General features: G+C 40.6%; 1 protein-coding gene across 4 annotated transcripts in view; it reads left to right on the top strand.

Moving 5' to 3' along the window:
• The window catches only part of mid1 (midline 1), a 40,827-nt gene extending 19,673 nt beyond the window's left edge, over positions 1 to 21,154 (top strand). For 3 of the 4 annotated variants that reach the window (XM_049593391.1, XM_049593390.1, XM_049593392.1), the window contains exons 2-11: positions 745 to 1,466; positions 4,200 to 4,262; positions 10,454 to 10,549; positions 11,123 to 11,230; positions 13,651 to 13,799; positions 13,883 to 14,010; positions 17,104 to 17,247; positions 17,847 to 18,008; positions 18,097 to 18,304; positions 20,069 to 21,154. In XM_049593391.1, the coding sequence (XP_049449348.1) occupies positions 801 to 1,466; positions 4,200 to 4,262; positions 10,454 to 10,549; positions 11,123 to 11,230; positions 13,651 to 13,799; positions 13,883 to 14,010; positions 17,104 to 17,247; positions 17,847 to 18,008; positions 18,097 to 18,304; positions 20,069 to 20,417 (2,073 nt within the window). In that variant the 5' untranslated portion in view covers positions 745 to 800 and the 3' untranslated portion in view covers positions 20,418 to 21,154. The remainder of the gene's footprint in view (positions 1 to 744; positions 1,467 to 4,199; positions 4,263 to 10,453; positions 10,550 to 11,122; positions 11,231 to 13,650; positions 13,800 to 13,882; positions 14,011 to 17,103; positions 17,248 to 17,846; positions 18,009 to 18,096; positions 18,305 to 20,068) is intronic. The other variant, XM_049593393.1, reaches the window with a different exon arrangement.
• The last annotated feature ends 251 nt before the right edge of the window (positions 21,155 to 21,405 follow it).

Raw genomic sequence — 21,405 nt, 5'->3', positions numbered from 1 at the left:
CCTCGCTGGCCCGCTGGCCTGCGGACTACAGTATAGAGAGGAACACATGGGGATAGGCTAGACTATTCCTGTGCCAAATTAAAATGAGCCGCTGCTGCATTCTTGAAGTCGTAAGTTCAGCCAAATAGACCATACAGAGGTCTGATATATGTGTAACATGCAGACACATGTTTCTGTTGGACTGCTTGCTTGTTTTATTGTTTGCTTCATTTCCATAATCAGATATCTCTCACAAATATTTGCACACAGCAATATTTATATTCATGTTTTCATGTTCAGTTTGCAGTGGAAAACTCAAGATTCGGAATAATTTTGTGCTTATTATCATAAGTACTTATAATAACAAGAGACAGAATATGTGTGTTCTTTTTTATTTATTTATTTATTTTTCAAGTTCATGTCACAACCTTAACAAGGATTATTTTCATTATCATATAATCTGTTAATTATTTTTTTGATTAATTGTTTGGCCCATAGAATCTCAGTAAAAGTTGAAAAATGAAAAAAAAAAATCAATTTACTATCACAAAAGATAAATTAAAGTTGGAACTCTTCACAACTGACAAGCTGAAACCAAAGAATGTTTGGTATTCTTTCTTTAAAACATAACCTTGATCATTATAATAGCTGCAGATTGAAGGCATCCCATTAACTCCTATTCAAAGAGTGTTCCCAACCTCCCACATTGTAACTGTTTTCACAGCTTTCACCCTTTTCTAATTCACGTCTGTGTCATCTTTACAGATAGCTCATCAGCTTCCCTGGATTTCGCTGACGACCTCATTTAGTTTCGCCTGAAGATGGAAACACTGGAGTCGGAACTGACCTGCCCAATCTGTCTGGAGCTCTTTGAGGACCCGCTGCTCTTGCCCTGTGCTCACAGCCTTTGTTTCAACTGTGCCCATCGCATCCTGGTCTCACACTGCACGCCCAGCGAGCCAATTCAGTCCATCAGCGCCTTTCAGTGTCCAACCTGTCGCTATGTCATCACCCTCAACCAGAGGGGCCTAGAGGGACTCAAACGCAACGTTACCTTACAGAATATCATTGACCGCTACCAGAAGGCTTCTCTAAGCGGACCTAATTCTCCTAACGAGACTCGCCGTGAGCGAGCCACCCCCGACAGCAAAGCCATGACTTCTCCCGGCGACCGGGTGCAGTGCCAGTTCTGTGAGCAGGACCCTCCGCAGGACGCAGTGAAGACCTGCGTCACCTGTGAGGTGTCGTACTGCGACGAGTGTCTCAAGGCCACCCACCCTAACAAGAAGCCTTTCACGGGCCACCGTCTAATCGAGCCCTTACTGGACTCCCATCTGCGTGGGCTCATGTGTCTGGAACATGAGGACGAGAAGGTCAACATGTACTGTGTGACAGATGAACAGTTGATCTGTGCATTGTGTAAGCTGGTTGGCCGACACCGGGACCATCATGTGGCGGCCCTCAGTGACCGGTATGACAAACTCAAGGTAAGAAATGATTTGTAGTTCGAGGAATGCTTTGAGATTTATGATGCACTGAAGAAAACTGTCCCTACTGATCGTAGTCCCACAGAATTCCAACCTGAGTCTGATATTTTTCTCAAAATCTGTTTTTATGTTCTACAGTATGACACGTACACAAGCCAATATGAATTTTAAAGCCAACAACTGAATGGATTTTAGTGATGTCGAAATGTGCACAAACACCTAGATAAATGTGTTTATCAGCAAGTTACAAAAAGTTGCAGTCATTATGTTTTTGGTATTAACTTGTTATATTATCGGAAACAAACATCTTGAACTGTAACACTGGTCATTATTTGCTTTGTACTGAAACTTAGCTGAACCATTATTTTGTAGAATTGGATTTCAGTTGCTGGTTCCATTTTTATCCAGTCCAAATTAATTTGATGCTGGATTTGGATTTGATGAAATACAATTGAACCTAAACAATTATTTTGTTTAAAATGTACTAAATCACACCTCTCTGTCAAGATGAAATATCCGAATAATGTACATGATCTTCTACTTGATAAATGTATTATTCCTCATAAGTACAACTATACTGCATAACGGATGCATATGTGTTTCGTACTGTAAATCAAATGTGAAGCAAATGTTGTCTTTTAGCAGATATTGAGTGGCACTTAGTGTACTGTAAACGTCCTATGATAAACAATATGAAATAACTTTCTCACTCTGAATTTTTCTTATTGTCAAGAAATCCCATGAAAAGACAAAAACCAACCACGATTGATCCTTCTAGCCTGTGCCTGATATAGCTTATTCATCTGTGCCATAGACCTCCATTGTTTGCCAAAAACACAAAAAAAGAGCCACACCATTGCACTGTGTGACATGCTCCCTCATGATGATGAACATGGGCACTTTATTTTAGGTCAGTCCACTCTGCCGTTAATACTCAGGACTAGTGTAACAGATCTGTGGCGGAGACGAAGACACTATTTTTTTGTCTGGACTCTATTTTCCCATGTTTCTGTGTCTAATTGACAAATGGGAACAGCGATTTTTGAAACTGGACCAGTATTGAGCGAGAGGGCTGCAGCCAGCTGTCATGAAACAGGCTGCAGTCTAACCACTCAGGGCATGTTCGCATTGTCAGTTTAGGTCCATTAAAAGTGCTTGTTTTTGCCACTGACAGGCTCAGATTAGCATGCTATCTAACAGTTAGATGTGAAAATAATAAGAAAGGAACGAGAGGAAGGTCGCACATTAGAAGCAGTGGGGAAAAACAGTGTGTATACAAACAGCATCTTTTCACAGGAATTAAATGTTTACTTCACCCAAACCAGAGTTGCTGTTTGTTGGAAGAGTGGAAAGATGAAGACGTTTTTGTACATTTGATTTTGTTTCTGTTAACTTCGAAGGAAGTTTGTTATACGATGATAAAATTACTGTTTATTTAAAGGGAGTCTGGTGGATTTAGCGATAGTGATTTTGGAGCTGTTTCGGGTGAAATAAAAGGATCTTACTCTTGAACAAAAAGGTCTATCTCTGTAGGGATCCTCTCCTTTTGTGAGACACTGCCAATGGCAAAGACAAGCACTTTAAGTGGACGTAAACTGAGGGCACCAGTGCCCTGAGTGGTTACATTGCAGCCTGTTTCATTGCTGCCAGCTGCACCTGTGTCACTCATACTGGACCAATTTAAAAAACTCTTGTTCCCATTAGTCACTTGGACACAAAAACGAGGGAAAATAGGCTCTAGGTTGAAAAATACCACAGTTACCCTTTAAGAAGGGCATCGTGACTTCTTTAAAAATGAAACTATATCATTCATGACTTGTTCTTTACTCATTCAGTATGGGCTTGGGGCGTGATTTGGTCTTTCCACGGAATTTGTTCACAAAAAGCAAAATATTACAAGCCCTATTCTTTGACAAATGCATCATAAGCCTGAGAAAAATAGATGAAATAAGTTGGAGGTTGTCCCTCTTTTGATCAGTCTTAACTTGAATTACACTCAGTGCAAGAGACTGCTTTCACAGTTTTTTAGGTTAAGTGGAACAGCTCACTTTAGGCAGATGGGCTGATATCAATAAGGCATGAGAAGATGCTGTTAGCTGGAGCATATAAAAAGGTGGCCCTGCATTCCTTTCATTTTGAACATGAATCAGCTTCTATCATAAGAGTGAGAATTTAGCTTAGCGGGTCACTGCTTTATCATCACGGTGTTGGTCTCTATCATGTCTCCAGTGACCTCGGGGGATCATTTTATAGTCAGGGCAATCATGCAGCAGGGATATATTGTGAATTGACATGGAAGTAGCATAGCTTTGACCTGCTGTATGTGACTAAATTTAAGCAAGATGAACTCTCTCAAATCATCGAAATATTTACTGTTTTAGTTTAGGACTCTTCAGCTCAACCATACTGAGCTTTCACTCCTGTCAGAGTTCGTCCTAGAGTGTATCCTGAGAATTGCATGGCATCCACTGCATGAAATAAAAATGAGGGTCTGCTTTGTTTTCACCAACACTCACAGTGCCCATGCATGACTCACAAAAGGGGGGGGTTTTACTGTAACACAAGTAACACTCGAAACCCTTTTGTCTGCCCGTTCCTTTCTTTCACAATGCTTGCCTTGGTTTCAGTGGAACTGGGATGCAAGCAGTCTGTTGCAACATTTTTTTGGCAACATAGGTCACAAGGACCAGTCTTAACCTGTCTCCTTTGTCTGATCATGCTGTCATTGTGCAGAAATCGCCTGGCCGCTTTCTCAGTGTGGTGGGCCGTGGTCATTCACACCAGGAGGCAGACCAGGTGATCAGCATCATTTCTTTAATTCCACATTCAGGGACAGGTTGATTTTATGGAGGAAAAACTCTTGAGTGTTGCTTTTCAAGGGGCTTTATCCTTTGAAAAGCAACAAAATTGCAACTGGTCAGCCACTTAGTAATGCAGCTTTGGTGGTTATTATGTGAAAATTGTAGTAAATTTTGTGTTTTCATTTTTCAGTGAAGAAGTGGTTAAATACAGTGGGGTGTTAGGACTTAAAGTAGAGTCCTTTATCCTTTATCTCCTTAAAGACTTAGCGGCTATGATCTGTTTTCTCTGCTCTATAATATCCCCAGCTGCTTGATGTAATTACGGGCTATATTCCTACCAATTCATGTTTTTATTTGTCTTTGTATCTTGTTGACCTCATATTACATGCACTCAGCCGCATTGTTAGAAGCCTCCAGTGACACAAGAGGAAACAGCAATTCCCATCTTAGAGAGAGATTGTTTTTTTTTTTTTGCTCGTGGCACGCAGAGACAGGACCCAGGTGCCGTGCAGCTGAGCTTGTTCATAGTTGCTGGTTCTCCCAAACACATGTTTACAGCCACAGCGCCTCACATTTCTCAGAAATTCCCAGGGATGTTGTGACATTGGCGTGAGTGTGTGTGTGTGTGTGTGTGTGTGTGTGTGTGTGTGCAAGCATGTATAATGCAGTAATTCCTTCAGTCTGGTTTTTCGCATTATGTGACATGATCCAGGTCTGGTGTTATTGTTGTTATTTTCTGTCCGTCATACATTGTTTATGTCAATTTATTCCTACTTGGGGTCAGAGGAGTGGCTGGAGGATATCCCAACATGCAGTGGGGGAAATTGAGAATAGTTTGGCCACTGCATGTTCAGGAAAAACCTCAGGCTGTCTGTTACATTTATACATTTCATAGCATAGTGTGTATGCCACTTTATAAAGAGGTGTTAAGAAACATACAGTAAACAAACATTACAGTATGATGGTTATTTAACCATAGTCTGTGATTTTATTGTGACTGAAAGATGGTGAACCACAACCTAAATTCAGGTTTGGAACCCACTTTCACTTTCACTTCCACTTTGACTTACAAGGCTTTAAATAGTCTCCTTTCACAGCAAACATTTTGACTTGTTATTGTAGGTAATACACAGGAGTTACTTATAATATTAACGATGACTCCATATCCCAGTGAGAAGTGAGGGTGTGACACAATAGGAGAACCTCATAAACTGATAATAGAAGTTCACCAAGATCAATTTATTGTGTGTTTTATATTGCAATCTGCGACAAAATCCACTGTATATCCCATCCCTACTCACCAGCCACTTCATTAGGTACACTTGTACTATCCTATATGATCCATTGCAACAACTCCACCATAAATTCTGCCTTACAAAGATAATAATTATATGTTAAATGTTCAGTTTTGATTGACACTGTCAGAGCAATATTAAATGGCAAATGGACCTGCACTTGTATAGCACCTTTTTAATCCTCTGAAGTGCTTTTACACTACATTACATTCACCCATTCAGATACACATTCACACACTGGTGGCTGAGGCTACCACACATGGTGCCACCTGCTACTCAGTGATCATTCACATGCGCTCACACACCGATGGAGCAGCCATCAGGAGCAATTTGGGGCTCAGTATCTCACCCAAGGATACTTTGGCATGTGGACTGGAGGAGCAGGGGATCGAGCTGCAGATGTTTCGATTGGCGGACGACCTGCTCTGCCTCTGTGTCACAGCTGCCTTTCATTAAAGAGGTTGTAGTGGAGTGCATTATATTTAGCAATGCATTTATATTTATGTCCACCCATTTATGCACATGAGGGGGGCGGAATATGAGAAACACATTTAAATATAATGCAGTCCAGTATAACACCTTAACACCTTAAAAATGAAGATAAATACAGTTATTACCTTTCAGACAGTGTGAACAAAACTGAAAAAGTATAACCTTTGTAGAAATAGAATTCATGCCGAATTGTTGTATTGGATCACATTAGATAATAATAATAATAAACTTTATTTGTATAGCACTTTTCAAAGCACAGTTAGTGCCTTTATGAGACAAATAAAGCAGTATACACCATGAAGATAAAAACACCAGTAACTAACATAACAAACATTGAATATAGGCTATGACCAGATAAATCAGAGTGTGTAACAAAAATAAATGAATAATAAAATTGATAAAGGAAGGATATAAACTAGACAATGAAAAATGCCTTCCTGTAAAAGTATGTTGAGGAGTGTTTTAAACAAAGTTCACGAACAAAGTCTAAGTTCATCGGATAGGGAGTTCCAGATAGTCAAAGTGCACCTATGTGTCCAGTATATCCCTATAATATTCTTTCCTTGGAAAATACTAATTGGGCCTCTAATGAAGTGCATTTAGTAGTGTTAAGTTAACAGTTACTAGATAATAGTGGAAATGTGTACACTAGTATATGCTCCTATGTGCTTCTGAATCAATGAGAGCCCTCCAACAAAGTAAAAACCTCAAATGTAACACGGCTGCTGGTGTTCACAGGATGAAGTGACAACCTTTGACAATGGATATAATTTCTAATGTTGACACAGGATAAAACCCCCGAGTCCTGTCAGTGACCTGTCAGGACTTTGACAGGAAGGAAGAGAGACTGGCCAAAGTAAAGGTGTGGGACCAGAAGCATTCACACACAAGAGGAAGCTGCTATTCTTTCCTCTCATCAGCTTTAAATGACTCTAGGAAAGAGACCTCCATTAGAGTGAGCTGTCTAAACACATGAAGGGTATTAATGTTGCAGGAGAAGCCGTATTTTTGAGAAATACAGTACACCGAAATGTCTCTCGCACTTTTCCGCCTTTTCCATTTGCTGTCCCTCTCTCTGTTTGGCTTCATGTGAGAACTTGTCATATACACAGCAAAATTGTTGGGGGAGAGTTTTAAGTGTATACATTCGGCTATATTCAACGGCAGTTTGATTAATATGTTATGTTTCATGCGTCCATTTTAAAAGTTTGAACTCACCTGTACCATCAGCTCAGCATCTGGAAAGGCTTTCATCACCTTCTCTTTCATGTAAATAAATCATAGTGTTGAGAGTGGTAAAATAAAGCTGCTGCTATTTTAGTACACGGTGACGCACCCACCTTATGAAATCACAATGTGAAACGTCTTCTGACCTGAAAGAGGTCTACTCACGATTTGCTCCTTTCTTGAAAGTTTGTTCTCTGCTTTTGAGTATTTGCATTATGTTGTTTTTCATCAAGGGAAATCAAGCATGATGCTCACATATGAAACCTTTGCTGATTGATTAAATACTAAATCCATGTTGGACTCTTTACCATTTACAATGTAAATTTCACAGACAACAGTTTAGTGATTTTCAAGACTTTAAATAGTAGATTAAAGGCTGCAACCCAGTCGCCAGAATAAATGTTGGCATTGTACATTTCTGCAAACCATGGATATGATACATTTGTATGTTTCATATGTATCAGTTGAAACTCTACATGTCGATATGTTTTAGTTTTCAATTTTATTAGTAGTGACAACACTGTGGTTAGCTTGTGGTTTCATTTAGGCAAAAAAAACAAAGATTAGGGTTAGGATGTTTTAAGGTACCAGGTTTGGCCTCCACAAACACAGCTGGAAATGTCTTGATGTCTTGTGAAAAAATCCTGGTTTTTACATCAAAAACATGGCTGAAAATATCCCTATGCTTTAACCTACCAGGTTTTGTCAACACAATACAAGCTGGCAATGTCCCAACGTCTCGTTAGAAAATACCCAGTTCATGCCAAAAACATGGCTGGAGATGTCCCAATTTCTCCTAAAATACTTGGTTCGGTTGCCACCAACATGGCTAGAAATGTCTTGACATATTGCTTAAAAAAAATACCAGTCTCTTTGCCATGAACATGGCTGGAAATGTCCTAACATCTTGTTAAACTATCGGGTTTTGTCACCACAATACCAGCTGGAAATCTCCCAACATCACATTAAAAAATACCCGCTTTTTTTGCCATAAACATGGCTGGAAATGTCCTGACATCTACAAAAACATCTGGAAATGTCCCAACGTCTCATTAAAAAACACCAGGTTATGTCACCACAAACGCAGCTGGAAATGTCCCAATTTCTCCTAAAATACCTGGTTCGGTTGCCGGCAACATATCTAGAAATGTCCTGACATATCGCTAAAAAAATTCCAGTCTCTTTACCATAAACATAGCTAGAAATGTCCTGACATATCGCAAAAAAAAAAAAAAAAAAGCTTTTTTTTTTTTTTTTTTTTTTCCATAAACATGGCTGGAAATGTCCTGACATCTTGTTAAAATACCAGGTTTTGTCCCTACAAAAACGTCTGGAAATGTCCCAACACCTCACTAAAAAAATACCAGGTTATGTCACCACAAACATGGCTGGAAATGCCCCAATGTCTCCGTAAAATATACCTTGTTTTGTTGCCATAAACATAGCTGGAAATGTCCTGACAGCTTGTTAAACTACCAGGTTTTGTCACTACAAAAACGTCTGGAAATGTCCCAACATCTCATTAAAAAATACCAGGTTATGTCACCACAAACGCAGCTGGAAATGTCCCAATTTCTCCTAAAATACCTGGTTCGGTTGCCGGCAACATATCTAGAAATGTCCTGACATATCGCTAAAAAAAATTCCAGTCTCTTTACCATAAACATAGCTAGAAATGTCCTGACATATCGCAAAAAAAAAAAAAAAAAAGCTTTTTTTTTTTTTTTTGCCATAAACATGGCTGGAAATGTCCTGACATCTTGTTAAAATACCAGGTTATGTCACCACAAAAATATCTGGAAATATCCCAATGGCACGTTAAAAAAAATACCCGGTTTTGTCGCCATAAACATGGCTGGAAATGTCCTTACATCCTGTTAAAAAATACAATTTCTTGCCATAAACATGACTGCAAATATCCTGTCTTGTTGAACTACCAGGTTTTGTCAGCACAAAAATGTCAGGAAATGTCCCAATGTCATGTTAAAAAATACCTGGTTTTGTCACCTCAAACATGGCTGGAAATGTCCTGACATCTTGTTAGAATATACTGGGTTTGTCACCACAAATCCAGTCAGAAATGTCCAAACATCTGATTAAAAAATAGCGGGCACGTCACCACGAAAATGGTTGGAATTGTCCCAGCATCTTGTTAAAAAAGACCTGGTTTTGTTACCACAATCACAGCTGGAAATGTCCCAATGTCACGTTAAAAAATACTGAGTATGTCACCACAAAAAAAAGGCTGAAAATGTCCCAACATCTAATTAAAAAATGCTTGGTTTTGCCGCCACAGTCACAGCTGGAGAAGTCCCGAGATCTCATGAAAACCACCTGCTTATGTTTGTTGGTCTTGAACAATGGTTTGCTGGTGTCTGCTGCTTGGCGCTTTCTACCATCCCTGCCTCCTCCTGATGAACTCAGCTCATATTCATGCAATCTGAGCTACTTCAGTTTAGAAATGTTGATATGATACGCCTGAAATGTACAAATGTAATATATCCTTGGTTTGAGGAAACGTACAATTCCAACATTTCATTCTGGCTACTAGATTGACACAAGCTTCCTACAGTGTCAAACAAAACTAACACTTAAGATTTTGTTATTGACTCCTGTCAGTCAATTTTTAAGTTGCAGCATTTTCCACACCTTTGTTTTTGGATTTTGGTGGGACTACACTGTCTTTATTACACTCATTGACAGCACAATGTAAATATGCATTAATCTTCCATTTAAGAGGAATAATACTTTCCTTCTGAAGATGTTTTTTACTTCTACCACAGTACACAGTCATCATGCTACCCAATTACAGTAAGAGATTAAGCTTGAAACATAAGCCTTTGATCTGAGTCAGTGATTAACACAGCCGGGGTTTAGTTGTCCAAATCACTGGCAGATGCTCTGCTAAGCTCCGTGGCCTCAGCAGGCAGTATGATGGGATCTCTGGCACACAGGGAGGACTGCGGGGCTGTACGCTGATCGGAGCCCAAATGTGGCCAGTCGTATCCAGCGGCAGCCTTGTGTGTCCCCTCCTGTGTCCATTACACCCCAGCCAGATACAGTCCTTATGTTCCCATTCACCTAACTCTCCTCCAAGATTTATTCAGCTGCTTACAGTTTGATGAGGGGGACAGTGTGTAATGAAATACTCATTTTCAATTTTGTTTTGCAGCAAGCTTTGGATTCCAACCTCAGCAGTCTAATCAAGAGGACCAGTGAGTTGGAAAGTCTGATGGGCAAACTTATCCAAACCTGCCAACATGTGGAGGTGAGGGTTGCTTATCTGTTCGCTTTCAGGTGCGGGCGCCTTGCTTCTGTGGCACATCATGGGCAGCAACTCATTAAATTATTAGCACAGTGATGAAGTACTGTATCTGAGAGTGGCTTTTCATCATGTCAACAAGATTAAGTGCTCATTAGTGTATAGATCAATAATTCCTGTAATGTACATGCCGCTTGCTGCAGATTGAGTATTTTCAGAGCGAGTGTAGGCCAAATATGTATGCAAGGGTTAGGAAATTAACATATAAAGTCGATATCATATGTGTCCTCAAAATAAAGCATGGGCATGGTTTATTGTGTTGTGTACATGTTAAGTACAATAGCTGTGATCATGCATGTGTTTGGGATAAAAAGATAAACTGCACACTTTGTCTTGCCCAACATAATGTGGTTTCCCTATCACATGGGCCTTGCCTAAAATGAATCGTCCTGTTAATAATGTATTTAAAAATGATTTAATCAAATGCAGTTGTACAGCAAAACATTTTGTCAGAGCAAATGAATTACAAATAGGCTTCCGCTATTGGCTGTGTCTTATCTGCGCTCCTGTCCCGTTTAGGTAAATGCGACGCGACAAGAGAACAAGCTGCTGGAGGAGTGTGACCTGCTGATTAATATCATACAGCAGCGAAGACAAGTCATTGCGACCAAGATAAAGGAGGGAAAGGTACTGTTTATCACCTTTTGTGTCTTGATAACCTTTGTTGGTGTGTTTATCACCTTGTGTGTGGTGATAACCTTGCCTCCCCACGCGGCTGACAAGCTAGCTTACGACTCAGCATGTTCTTTATTAGAATACGGCAACAACAAATCACTGTTGTTGGGTAAACACTCTTCAAGGTGTTATTTTCAATCGGAAACGGTCACTTTTGAAAGAATCAGTGACACATTTTTCTTCTTACAAATAAAATGTTTAATCCAAAAGCCAGTGGTTCCCAATTGGTCAAGCTAGAGGGTCCAGATTTCTCCTTAGTCATTAGTTCAAGGTCCACACAGTTTAGTGTCATACTTGTGTTCGACCATGTCGTTGAGCTATTTTGCTGTCTCTGTCAAGCAGCTGTCCATTAGTCACTCACTCCACAGCAGGAAACGCCACTTCAAAGTAAAAGCTCTGTGCTGGAAATTCACCGTACTTGAAAATAAAGTGTGTTTTTTACAAACTTGACACGTTTGCGAGTCTCCTGCGGTCCATTCATAATGGACCTCTGACCCACTTTTGGGCCACAACCCAGTTGGGAACCACTGATCTAGACTGACACACAGCACCACAGATAACAGTCCCTCCAGAAAATCACAAACTTGCAATTGCAATAATTAACGCAAATTCAACGAAAATCTGCAGTATTTGCAGGGAAAGAGAATTTTTCAAAAGTCCCGTGATTTTTCCGCGTTTTTCTGCATTTTCCGGCTGACCAGAAGTCATCGCTCATGCAGCATCATTTGAAACGTCATCAGACTCGTCATCAAATTGCGCTAATGGCATTGCAGTATGGAGAAACGCTCTGTATTGACATAAGAATTTGCACTGTTTAAATGCATACAATATGTGTTGAATGTACTAAAATGTGATGTTTACAGAAGATGTAGCTTACATGTTGTCTTACAGTCACATTGTGTGGTTGGAGAGCTACAATATTCACTCAGGATTTTTTGCAACATTATTGGAGTCCATGTTGTGAAACTAATTAAATAAAACTAAAGAAGAGAACTATAAAAAAACATTTGCAGCTATTTTTGTAGTATTCAGTATGATTATTATAGCAAGTGCTTACATGACTTATTTTTTGTAGGTAGTAGTTTAAAAAAAAAAAATCACTTTTTTTTTTCTCCTTTCGTCATTTGCCGCAATTTCCCGCAAAAGATCACTTAAAGATTTTTGATAAAATTGGCCGCGAGATCCTGGAGGGACTGATATAAGAGCAAAAATATGTACTTTTGATTTTGGGGTGAACTGTCCCTTTAAGAGTTTTGTTGTTGCAGCCTGCTTCGTCTGATATGAACAGATGCTTATTACGGTGGTTGATGTTAGCAAACTTCTGTGCACACTGTAGCTGACATCACTGAGGTCATTTCACTAACTTCATTCCTCTTCCCTACTTGTGCTACTGATACACTACATTTTACTGTGTCCCCTGTTAGCCCTGCTTTGTGCCTCTCATGTATATTCGAGTCACAGAGCTAAGCATCCAATTTCCCTCAAGATAAATACCTGGAGATCTTTGAAACACACAGCTCATGTAATGACACTCACTGCTGTTCTGAAGGTGTTTGTGCTTTTTGGTTATTTCTTCCTGCCTTTGTTACCCTTGGTAACCTAAGCATGAAATTTCAGAGGAAGCTTTCTGACATCTCAGCTTATTTAAAATCGCTCTTCCTCTTCTTGACCTTAAAGCTCAGACAGGGTAACATGTCCTCAGATCTATTTTGATAAATTCTTTTATGTGCTTTGTATACTTATAACAAGGTACTTGAACTGAGATGCTCCCCAGACTGCAGAGTTAATGCTGTATTTTGTCTTCAGCTCCAGCCCTCAGCTCTGGAGTATTTCTGGCACAGAGTCCATACATTTAATATGCTTATGCTGTGCCTCTTGAATCGTTTCCCTTCTTTTTCCCATGTTAGATGCCATTTGAGAGGCAGTGGCATGCTGTGCCATGCTCAGTGTCAAAGTAAGATGAGCCCTGCTTCCTGTGATGGCCCTCTCTGGAGGAGGACTCTTTCCTTCCTCACCCCGTGCCTCGTGTCAGGTTCTGAGGACGCTTTCTACCACTAAGCCAAAGAAGCATAGATGTGGGATAGGAGGGTCTTGTTGCTATGGCAGTGGTATGGGGGATGTTTTGTAAATGCACTTCTCGTGCCAGGGTAGCTTGTAAAACAGGTTGGAGCTCAAAGTCTTGTGAGTTTTACACAACTGAAAAATCAAGTTGTCACGGGTGTAAATCAGATTTTCTCCTGTAGGGCTTTTTAATTGGCGATGTAAAATCAAATCTAGCATCTGGCAGGTTGGTGCCTCATACAGGAAGTGGTACAGTGGTGGGTTATTAAACATCCTTTTCATTGATCAACATGTCTTTTTTTTCTGCCCAGACTGTGCGGCTGAGGAAACTAGCCCAGCAGATAGCCAGCTGCAAGCAGTGCATCGAGCGGTCCTCCTCCCTCATCGCTCAGGCCGACCAAACTCTGAAGGAGACGGACCACGCTCGCTTCCTCCAGACGGCAAAAAGCACTTGCGATAGGTGAGGTAGCAAGGACAGCCCACATTATTAACAGATCATATATATGGCGTATTGAACTGTGAATAATGTACTTTCTGTTACAGAGTTTCCATGGCAACGGCTTCCTCTCAGATCCTGTTACCGGAAATTAACCTGAATGACACCTTTGATACTTTTGCTTTGGACTTCACAAGGGAGAAGAAAATGCTAGAAAGCTTGGATTACCTCACAGGTGAGTGGGGTCAAGTAAGCACATGTTATAAATTTTTTTTTGGGTGGCGGGGGGGGGGCAAAACCAAATTAATGTTATAGCTATTATGAAGAGTCCAGGGAAGTACAGAGACCAAACAAGCGCTCCTCACTGTGGTGGCGTCTAACTAATTTGTGCATGTTTGAATGCAAGCTGTCCTTACATCTTCAACTTTTACCTTTATTTTCTATCAGGGTTGTCAATGGTCAACAGTTAATTGGTTAACTGCCGAGAGTTATTGACCGGTTATGCATGTCAGTCTCTTTTGGTTCATTTGCTACTCTTCAGTTTACTGTATTGCACAACAGCTGGGTCTGACGGGAGCTAGCTAGCAGTGTCACTCATTTGGTGATTACTACGTGTAACACCGTCCAGACCCAACAGCTTTGCTATGGAAACATGCTAGCCACCCTCTGGTTTCCCCTTAGGTTGCCCAGGTAAGTAAGCGGCTCCCACCTGACCTGGGTGGTGTGCGACACAGAGTGGCCAAGGCTAATGTTAGCTATCCAGTATCCAGGAAGTGCGCTGGGCTTTGAAGCCAATTTGCCTAGTGGCCAAACAGTGGTACTGCAATTTCTAGAGTCTGTCACCTGATGCCATTAAGCCCAAAAAGACTTTATGCCATAGACTTACATTGGGAAAAAGATGTCTATGAATTAGTGGATACAATTTTTTTGTGCATCACAACCCCTGCAAAATGACTAATTCCACTGTCAAGATTTAATCCATTTGGTCCGATAGCAAGATTAATAACAATAAGATTAAAGTATTTTATTCCCATTCAAGTTAGTGGAGCATCAAACCAGAAGTCAGCCTGCTGAAATGGAGCTTTTTCTGGCTTCGTGCACAAATATATGGGACCCCACCAACAATGCTGTATCCAGGTCTCGTAAAGGGAAATTTTGGTTTATTTCAACCTGTCTCCTATCGTCCTAAATTTGTTTCAAGTGACTAGTGACATAAAAATAATAGTTAGCATGTTAGCCGTTAGCCTAGATACAGCCGGGGCACATAGTAGCGTCAGACCAGTTAAAACGTAAGTGAACGGGCATACTTCAAGTGCAAAGTTAGTCCACTAAACAAGCTTTCTTTCCCACAAAGACCGCCTCATATCGTCTGATAAATGTCAGAGAACATATAGAAAACGACATGTAAACGAGTTGTCTTACCTTACTGGTGTGGTGCCATGTTTGTTTACCATTTAGCTCTGCTTTCCAAAGTGCGGCTGAAATATCGCGAAAACAAGCAGCGATCTCATACCATGCCTGAAATCTCGCCAGAACAAGCAGCAACAGCTGGAAGGCAGAACCGGACAGTAGCCTGAAAAGTTCATTCATTTATTTTATGAAAGATTTATAGAACAATGGCTGACATTTTGCCAGACTTTGACTTTGTGGAGGAGGAATTTGATTTTGCAGAGTTTGATGGCCGCCCTTCTTTATTTGAGCCAGAATACACTGAGGAAGAGCTTCGTGAAATTGAAGAACGGAAGAGGAGAGAGAGAGAGGCGCAACAGCTAGAGGACGACAGAGGAGTAGTATCCAGCTGGGCTTTATCTAGAGCTCGCAAGACTTCAGGCACTGTATGAGATCGCTGTCAGCCATTATTCTATAAATCTTTCATAAAATAAATGAATGAACTTTTCAGGCTACTGTCCGGTTCTGCCTTCCAGCTGTTGCTGCTTGTTCTGGCGAGATTTCAGGCACGGTATGAGATCGCTCGATCATTTACTTTCTCTGACATTTATCCTAACGATATGAGGCGGTCTTTGTGGAAAAAAAAGCTTGTTCAGTGGACTAAATTGCACTTGAAGTATGCCCGTTCACTTAAGTTTTAACAGGTCTGACGCTACTATGCGCCTCAGCTGTATCTAGGCTAATGGCTAACTTGCTAACTATTATTTTTATGTCACTAGTCACTTGAAACAAATTTAGGACGATAGGAGACAGGTTGAAATAAATCAAAATTTCCCTTTAATACATCTAAGGTTTACGCACTGTTTGTCAGCAAAGCCAGCACAGCTTAAAATAAAGGGCAAAACATGAACATCACAAAACACTGTAAAATTTTACAACCTATAAATTGCAAAAATAGTTGGAAGCCGACTGTTTTTAGGAGGATGTGGCATGCTCCGTCTTTAAGCATAGCTTGCTGGGAGAGGGGCTGAATAATGCTCCAAAGCGTGAATGTGAATGGCTGAAATTCAGCTTTTGGTTTTGGTGGGCCACCCCAAGATTTCCAGTGGCCCCATCTGGCCACCCCTGTAAAACAAATGTCTGGGGCCACCCTGGCATGACTGTTTAACTGAATCACTGGCAGCTCTGTGTGTAGTAGAAGTGATTATTTTTAACCGTGGAAAACTTTTAATGTTGACATTATATGCCAAAGTTTGTCATCAATTAGTGTAGATAATTTACAAAAACGACAACCTCTCCTGCTGTCACTGTCAGCAGGCAGCAGCAGACACTGCAACTTGCCACAGCAGTAACGTTGGCACCACAAGATGGCACAAAGCAGTCGCTGGATGTGTGCACACCCTGCCAGATGAGTTTAGTGACATTTCAGTGATTGGGCGCTTTCACTCACACAGAAACTAGATGATTTGTTGGGTTTCTGTTATACAAACAGTGCATTTAAAACTACCCTCACCTTATCCTTCAATTATAGATTTATACAGTTTAAAGGCTTTGGCATGGATAGAAACTGGGACTTATATTTCAACTGTGTCCCTTTTAGTGACAGAAAAAGGAAAAGCTCCCAAATGTTAGGTTATAGTTGGGGTTTATTTTCTGCCGAAATGGAACAGGTTTGATTGTTTATACTCCGTGCCCGTTGTGCAGCGTAAATTTAACTCTGCATGGGGGCTGGCGCTGTAATAGCTGGGAGAACTGCAGCCCAGCTTAATTACACTTGTCAGAATAAAAAGACACAAATGGATAGTGCTATTTACCACCACTGGTCTCCGCCATCATATTCCGAGGTCTGTTTTTAATGTTGTTGTGTGCAGAATGGAGTCCACTCAGCTTCCATTACTGTCTCAGAAAAGCATTTTGTCTTTTTGTTTTCTGATTGCAGCACCAAATCCACCAGTAATCCGAGAGGAATTATGTACAGCGTCGTACGACACGATCACAGTTCACTGGACATCAGATGATGAATTCTCTGTTGTATCGTATGAACTTCAGTACGCCATCTTCACCAGCCAATCTAATGTTGTCAGTAAGTTTATACGCAGCTCTCTGGTGGGAATGCAGTATAATGTCTGTGGTGGAAACATGACAATGATGGAGGGATTTAAAAGGGATTTCACTCAAGGACTTGAAATTGTTTGGGGGCTACGTTACAATATCCAAACATAATATTGTATTGTATTGTAGCAGCAGGAGAGGAGAGCTGTCCTGGCTCTTATGGGTAATGAGATGTTACCAAAATATACTGTAATTTTTGCAGTTTCTAGGAAGGATTTGAGGGGAAAAAAATAACAGCTCAGTCAGACTGGATTTACATCCAGATGCACATCATAAGCTAGATGTTATCTTAGGTTGAAATGAGCAGCAGACTGTTTGAATTGATTGCTCTAACAAGGTCACAACATGCTCAATCAAGCAATTTATTCTCATCTGCCTCAGTGCTCAAGCACAGTTGGATGAGTGGTAATGCAACTACATGTGATGAGTAAAAATAGCAGCTATAGCTTGAAACACGGCATGTACTGTCCAACTGATTTTAAACACTGAATGAGGCAACAGCTCAACAGCAGTTTTCCTGATGAATTGCTTTGTTCTTTGTCAGTGATTCTCTGTTTCTCTGGGCTGCAGGTTTGTGTAACTCTGCTGACAGCTGGATGATTGTACCAAACATTAAGCAGAATCACTACACCGTGCACGGGCTCCAGTGTGGCACCAAGTACATCTTTATAGTGAAGGCCATAAACCAGGCTGGAAACCGCAGCAGCGAACCAGGGAAGCTCAAAACCAACAGTATGTCGAGAATGTTTTCTATAATTCATTTTCCATGAGAGTTGTAATGCATGCCACAAACTAGCATTTTTTTCCCCCTTTCTTTAAGGTCAACCATTCAAGCTGGACGCAAAGTCAGCTCACAGGAAGCTGAGGATTTCCCATGACAACTTGACAGTGGAGAGGGACGAAACGTCGTCCAAGAAGAGCCACAGCCAGGACCGCTTCTCCAGCCACAGCAGCTACGGTGTCACAGGAAATGTCTACATCGACAGCGGTCGCCATTACTGGGAAGCTCTGATTGGAGGAAGCACATGGTAAACACATTTAACTGTTTTCAGCCATGGTAGAGGAGAACTTTTACTCCACTCAATTTTGTACAGATATTCATGGATCCCAGAGGATGAATCCTAATGACTTTTGTAACTCTCTGACTTTCCCCTAGTGCTACCACATTTGTAGATCTGGGTGAAATGTCTCAGTATCTGAAGTATTTCTCTGAAATTTGGTTCAAAGTGAGACATTTATTTTCCCCACATTTCAGCAACTTGGGGGATCCCTTGAATTAAGACAAAATCTAAATTTGTCTCATATGTCTGATTTATGACCAAATACCTGCAAAAATAATGACATTTCCATCAGCCTCAGATGTACTCAGTGTGTTTTAGGGCAAATTCGTAAATGTTGACAAGCTTACACATGCTTAATCATAGACTGTATATAAAGATAGACAACACGTCTCCACTTCCTCCCACTGTGCAAAAATGGAGCCAAAATATCTTGGATACAGCCTCTGCCATCTTGATGTCATTGTTGATGTCACTGAGTGCTAGAGTCTGTGCAGCAGCGATCTACTCAATATCGAGTTTTCAAGCCACACACCCATCTGACCAGTCACAAGCATACCAGTTGGCACACACAGCTGTCAATCATGATATCAGACCCCATTTTTATATCCTCAAATAAGTAATTATGACCAAACTTACAAAAAAAAAAACCATGAACATACATTAGTGTGATAAGAACTACCTAAAATGATGGAAACCATCTTTAGTATTATTATTTATTTGATGTGTTTTTTGTTTTGTTTTTAGTTTGGCTAATGTCACATCTGCTAACATAGAGGGGGTGGGGTTTAAGATATTTTGGCTTCACTTTTGGAGAGCTGTCATGTTGTCCATCTTTATATACAGTCTATGTGCTAAACTAAGATGGTAAACATTGTAAACAGCACACCTGCTAAACATCAGTATGTTAACATTTGCTTTGTGACTACTTTAACATGCTGACCATAGCATTTAGCTCAGGGGTATCAAACATGCGGCCCATGGGCCAGAGCCGGCCCATAAAACTGTCCATTCACCACTAGATGACTTTGCACACCTAATACTGATGCACTTGTGAAGACACAAGAGGTGTCAGGTTCATTTAAAATGCTGCTTTGGATATTTTCCACCCTGACCAGAATACAGCTCTCTGAAAAACAATCAATACTTATTGTGGTCACATTTAAAGATATTGAATACGGTGCAAAATTATGTCAATCAGCAGCTTCAGTACAAAACAATCCATATCAGACTTCTGTTTTAAAACAATGCTGGTTGAACTCTAATGCTAAGTCACTCTCAAAATTTGAGATTTGTAAATAGTTTGTAAGGCAGATGTTAACTTAACCTACGTTCTCAGTAGTTTCCATTTTAGTCTGGAGTGGTGATGAAAGCTTTACTGCACAGGAGTGGAAATGTATGGGAAAATGTGCATGTAATGACAGTGAGTAGTAGACTGACTGAATGTGGAATAAAGTGCACTTATTTTTCTTCAGACATCTCAGGCTGTCCATTGTCTGTCTTGTAAATGGATTAACATTTTCAGAATGTACCTATATACGCTAGAAGAATGGGAAAAATTGGGAGGTTTTGTTATTTTGCAATGGTTTTACTGGTCCGGCCTACTTGAGATCAAATTGGGCCCTATGTGACCATTGTACTAGAATGAGTTTGCAGCTAATGTTTCGGCTTTACAGTGCTAGAAATTGTTGTTTGTATGAAATCTCACTGTGCTATTTTCCAATGGGCATACAGGTTTGCAGTGGGCATCGCATACAAGTCAGCACCAAAGCATGAGTGGGTTGGAAAGAACTCTGCCTCCTGGGTACTGTCCCGATGCAATAACTCTTGGGTGGTGCGTCACAACAGCAAGGAGATGCCCATCGAGCCCTCCCCCCACCTGCGTCGTCTCGGAGTATTGTTGGACTATGACTCCGGGTCTCTGTCTTTCTACGACGCCGTCGGCTCTCAGCACTTGCACACATTCGATATTGCCTTCGCTCAGCCAGTCTGCCCCGTGTTCAACGTGTGGAACAGGTGTTTAACGGTCCTCACAGGACTGCCTATCCCAGATCACTTAGAGGGGACGGACTACAACAACTGACAAAACCTGTCCTGCTGGATTTCCTTTGTGTACCCAAAAAGAGACCAGGCTGCCTGCGCCTCATTGACTGTGATGCCCGCACACTGTTGACAAAGTAAAAACAGTAACCCAACGAGATGCACTTGATAGCACAGGTGTACTTTCCTAATCAAGCCTTTGTTGAAATTAATTGGAATTATTTAAGATTTATAAGCATCTGTAGATGTATTTCTTTGCTTTGCACATATGTACATTACACTGCTGGATGGTTTTAAGGGTTTGCTTACAGTTTGAAATTCATTTTCAAATAGGCTTCCGTTTTTTTAAAATTCATATTACATACTTTTACATTCATGTGTTCAGGATGATGATAAACCTTTAGGTGCAAGTGAAAAGCAGACTGTCTGACTGTAATGTTTCTGGAAGGTTGTATAACTGGCTTTTTTAAATGTCATGTTTTTGAAAGATGTTTTAAACCATAGCACTTTGAGAAGTTGTCACTATAAAATGTATTTCTAAGCCACCTGTACCCTAATGCAATGTCTCCTTGTCATGGTTCTGTCAGGAACAAAGCACTTAAATAGATCAGATAACAAAAATTAACAACAGTTTCACGCTAATGTGAGAATCAGTCATTTCGGCAACTTTCAAATATTTATTATCTGCAGATGTGCGAGTGCAGTTAAGCATTATGAGATCATTCATCACAATTTTCACATTTAAGTTTGACAAGACATAATAAAAGTGACTTAACTGGATTGCGTGTGTGATTTGTCCTCCTCGTTTTGCCGCGCGCTAAAATATGTGTCTCAGTATGATGATAATTTAATTGTTTACGCTTGTTGTTTACACTCATTTGTACTTGATCTCTCATTAAAGCTCGAACAAGTTCCCACAACACCCCAGAGAAAAGAAAACACCACCGCTACCCGAGAGAAAAGTGTCAGTCTTGCTTTACGGGACACACTGCGACCCGCACTGAGCCAAAATACAACTTTTGACAAGATAT

This window comes from Epinephelus fuscoguttatus, linkage group LG13 (genome assembly GCF_011397635.1).
Source record: "Epinephelus fuscoguttatus linkage group LG13, E.fuscoguttatus.final_Chr_v1".
NCBI classification, from domain to species: domain Eukaryota; kingdom Metazoa; phylum Chordata; class Actinopteri; order Perciformes; family Serranidae; genus Epinephelus; species Epinephelus fuscoguttatus.
The sequence above is the reverse complement of the archived record's forward strand: the minus strand, read 5'-3'. Positions and strand labels throughout refer to the sequence as shown.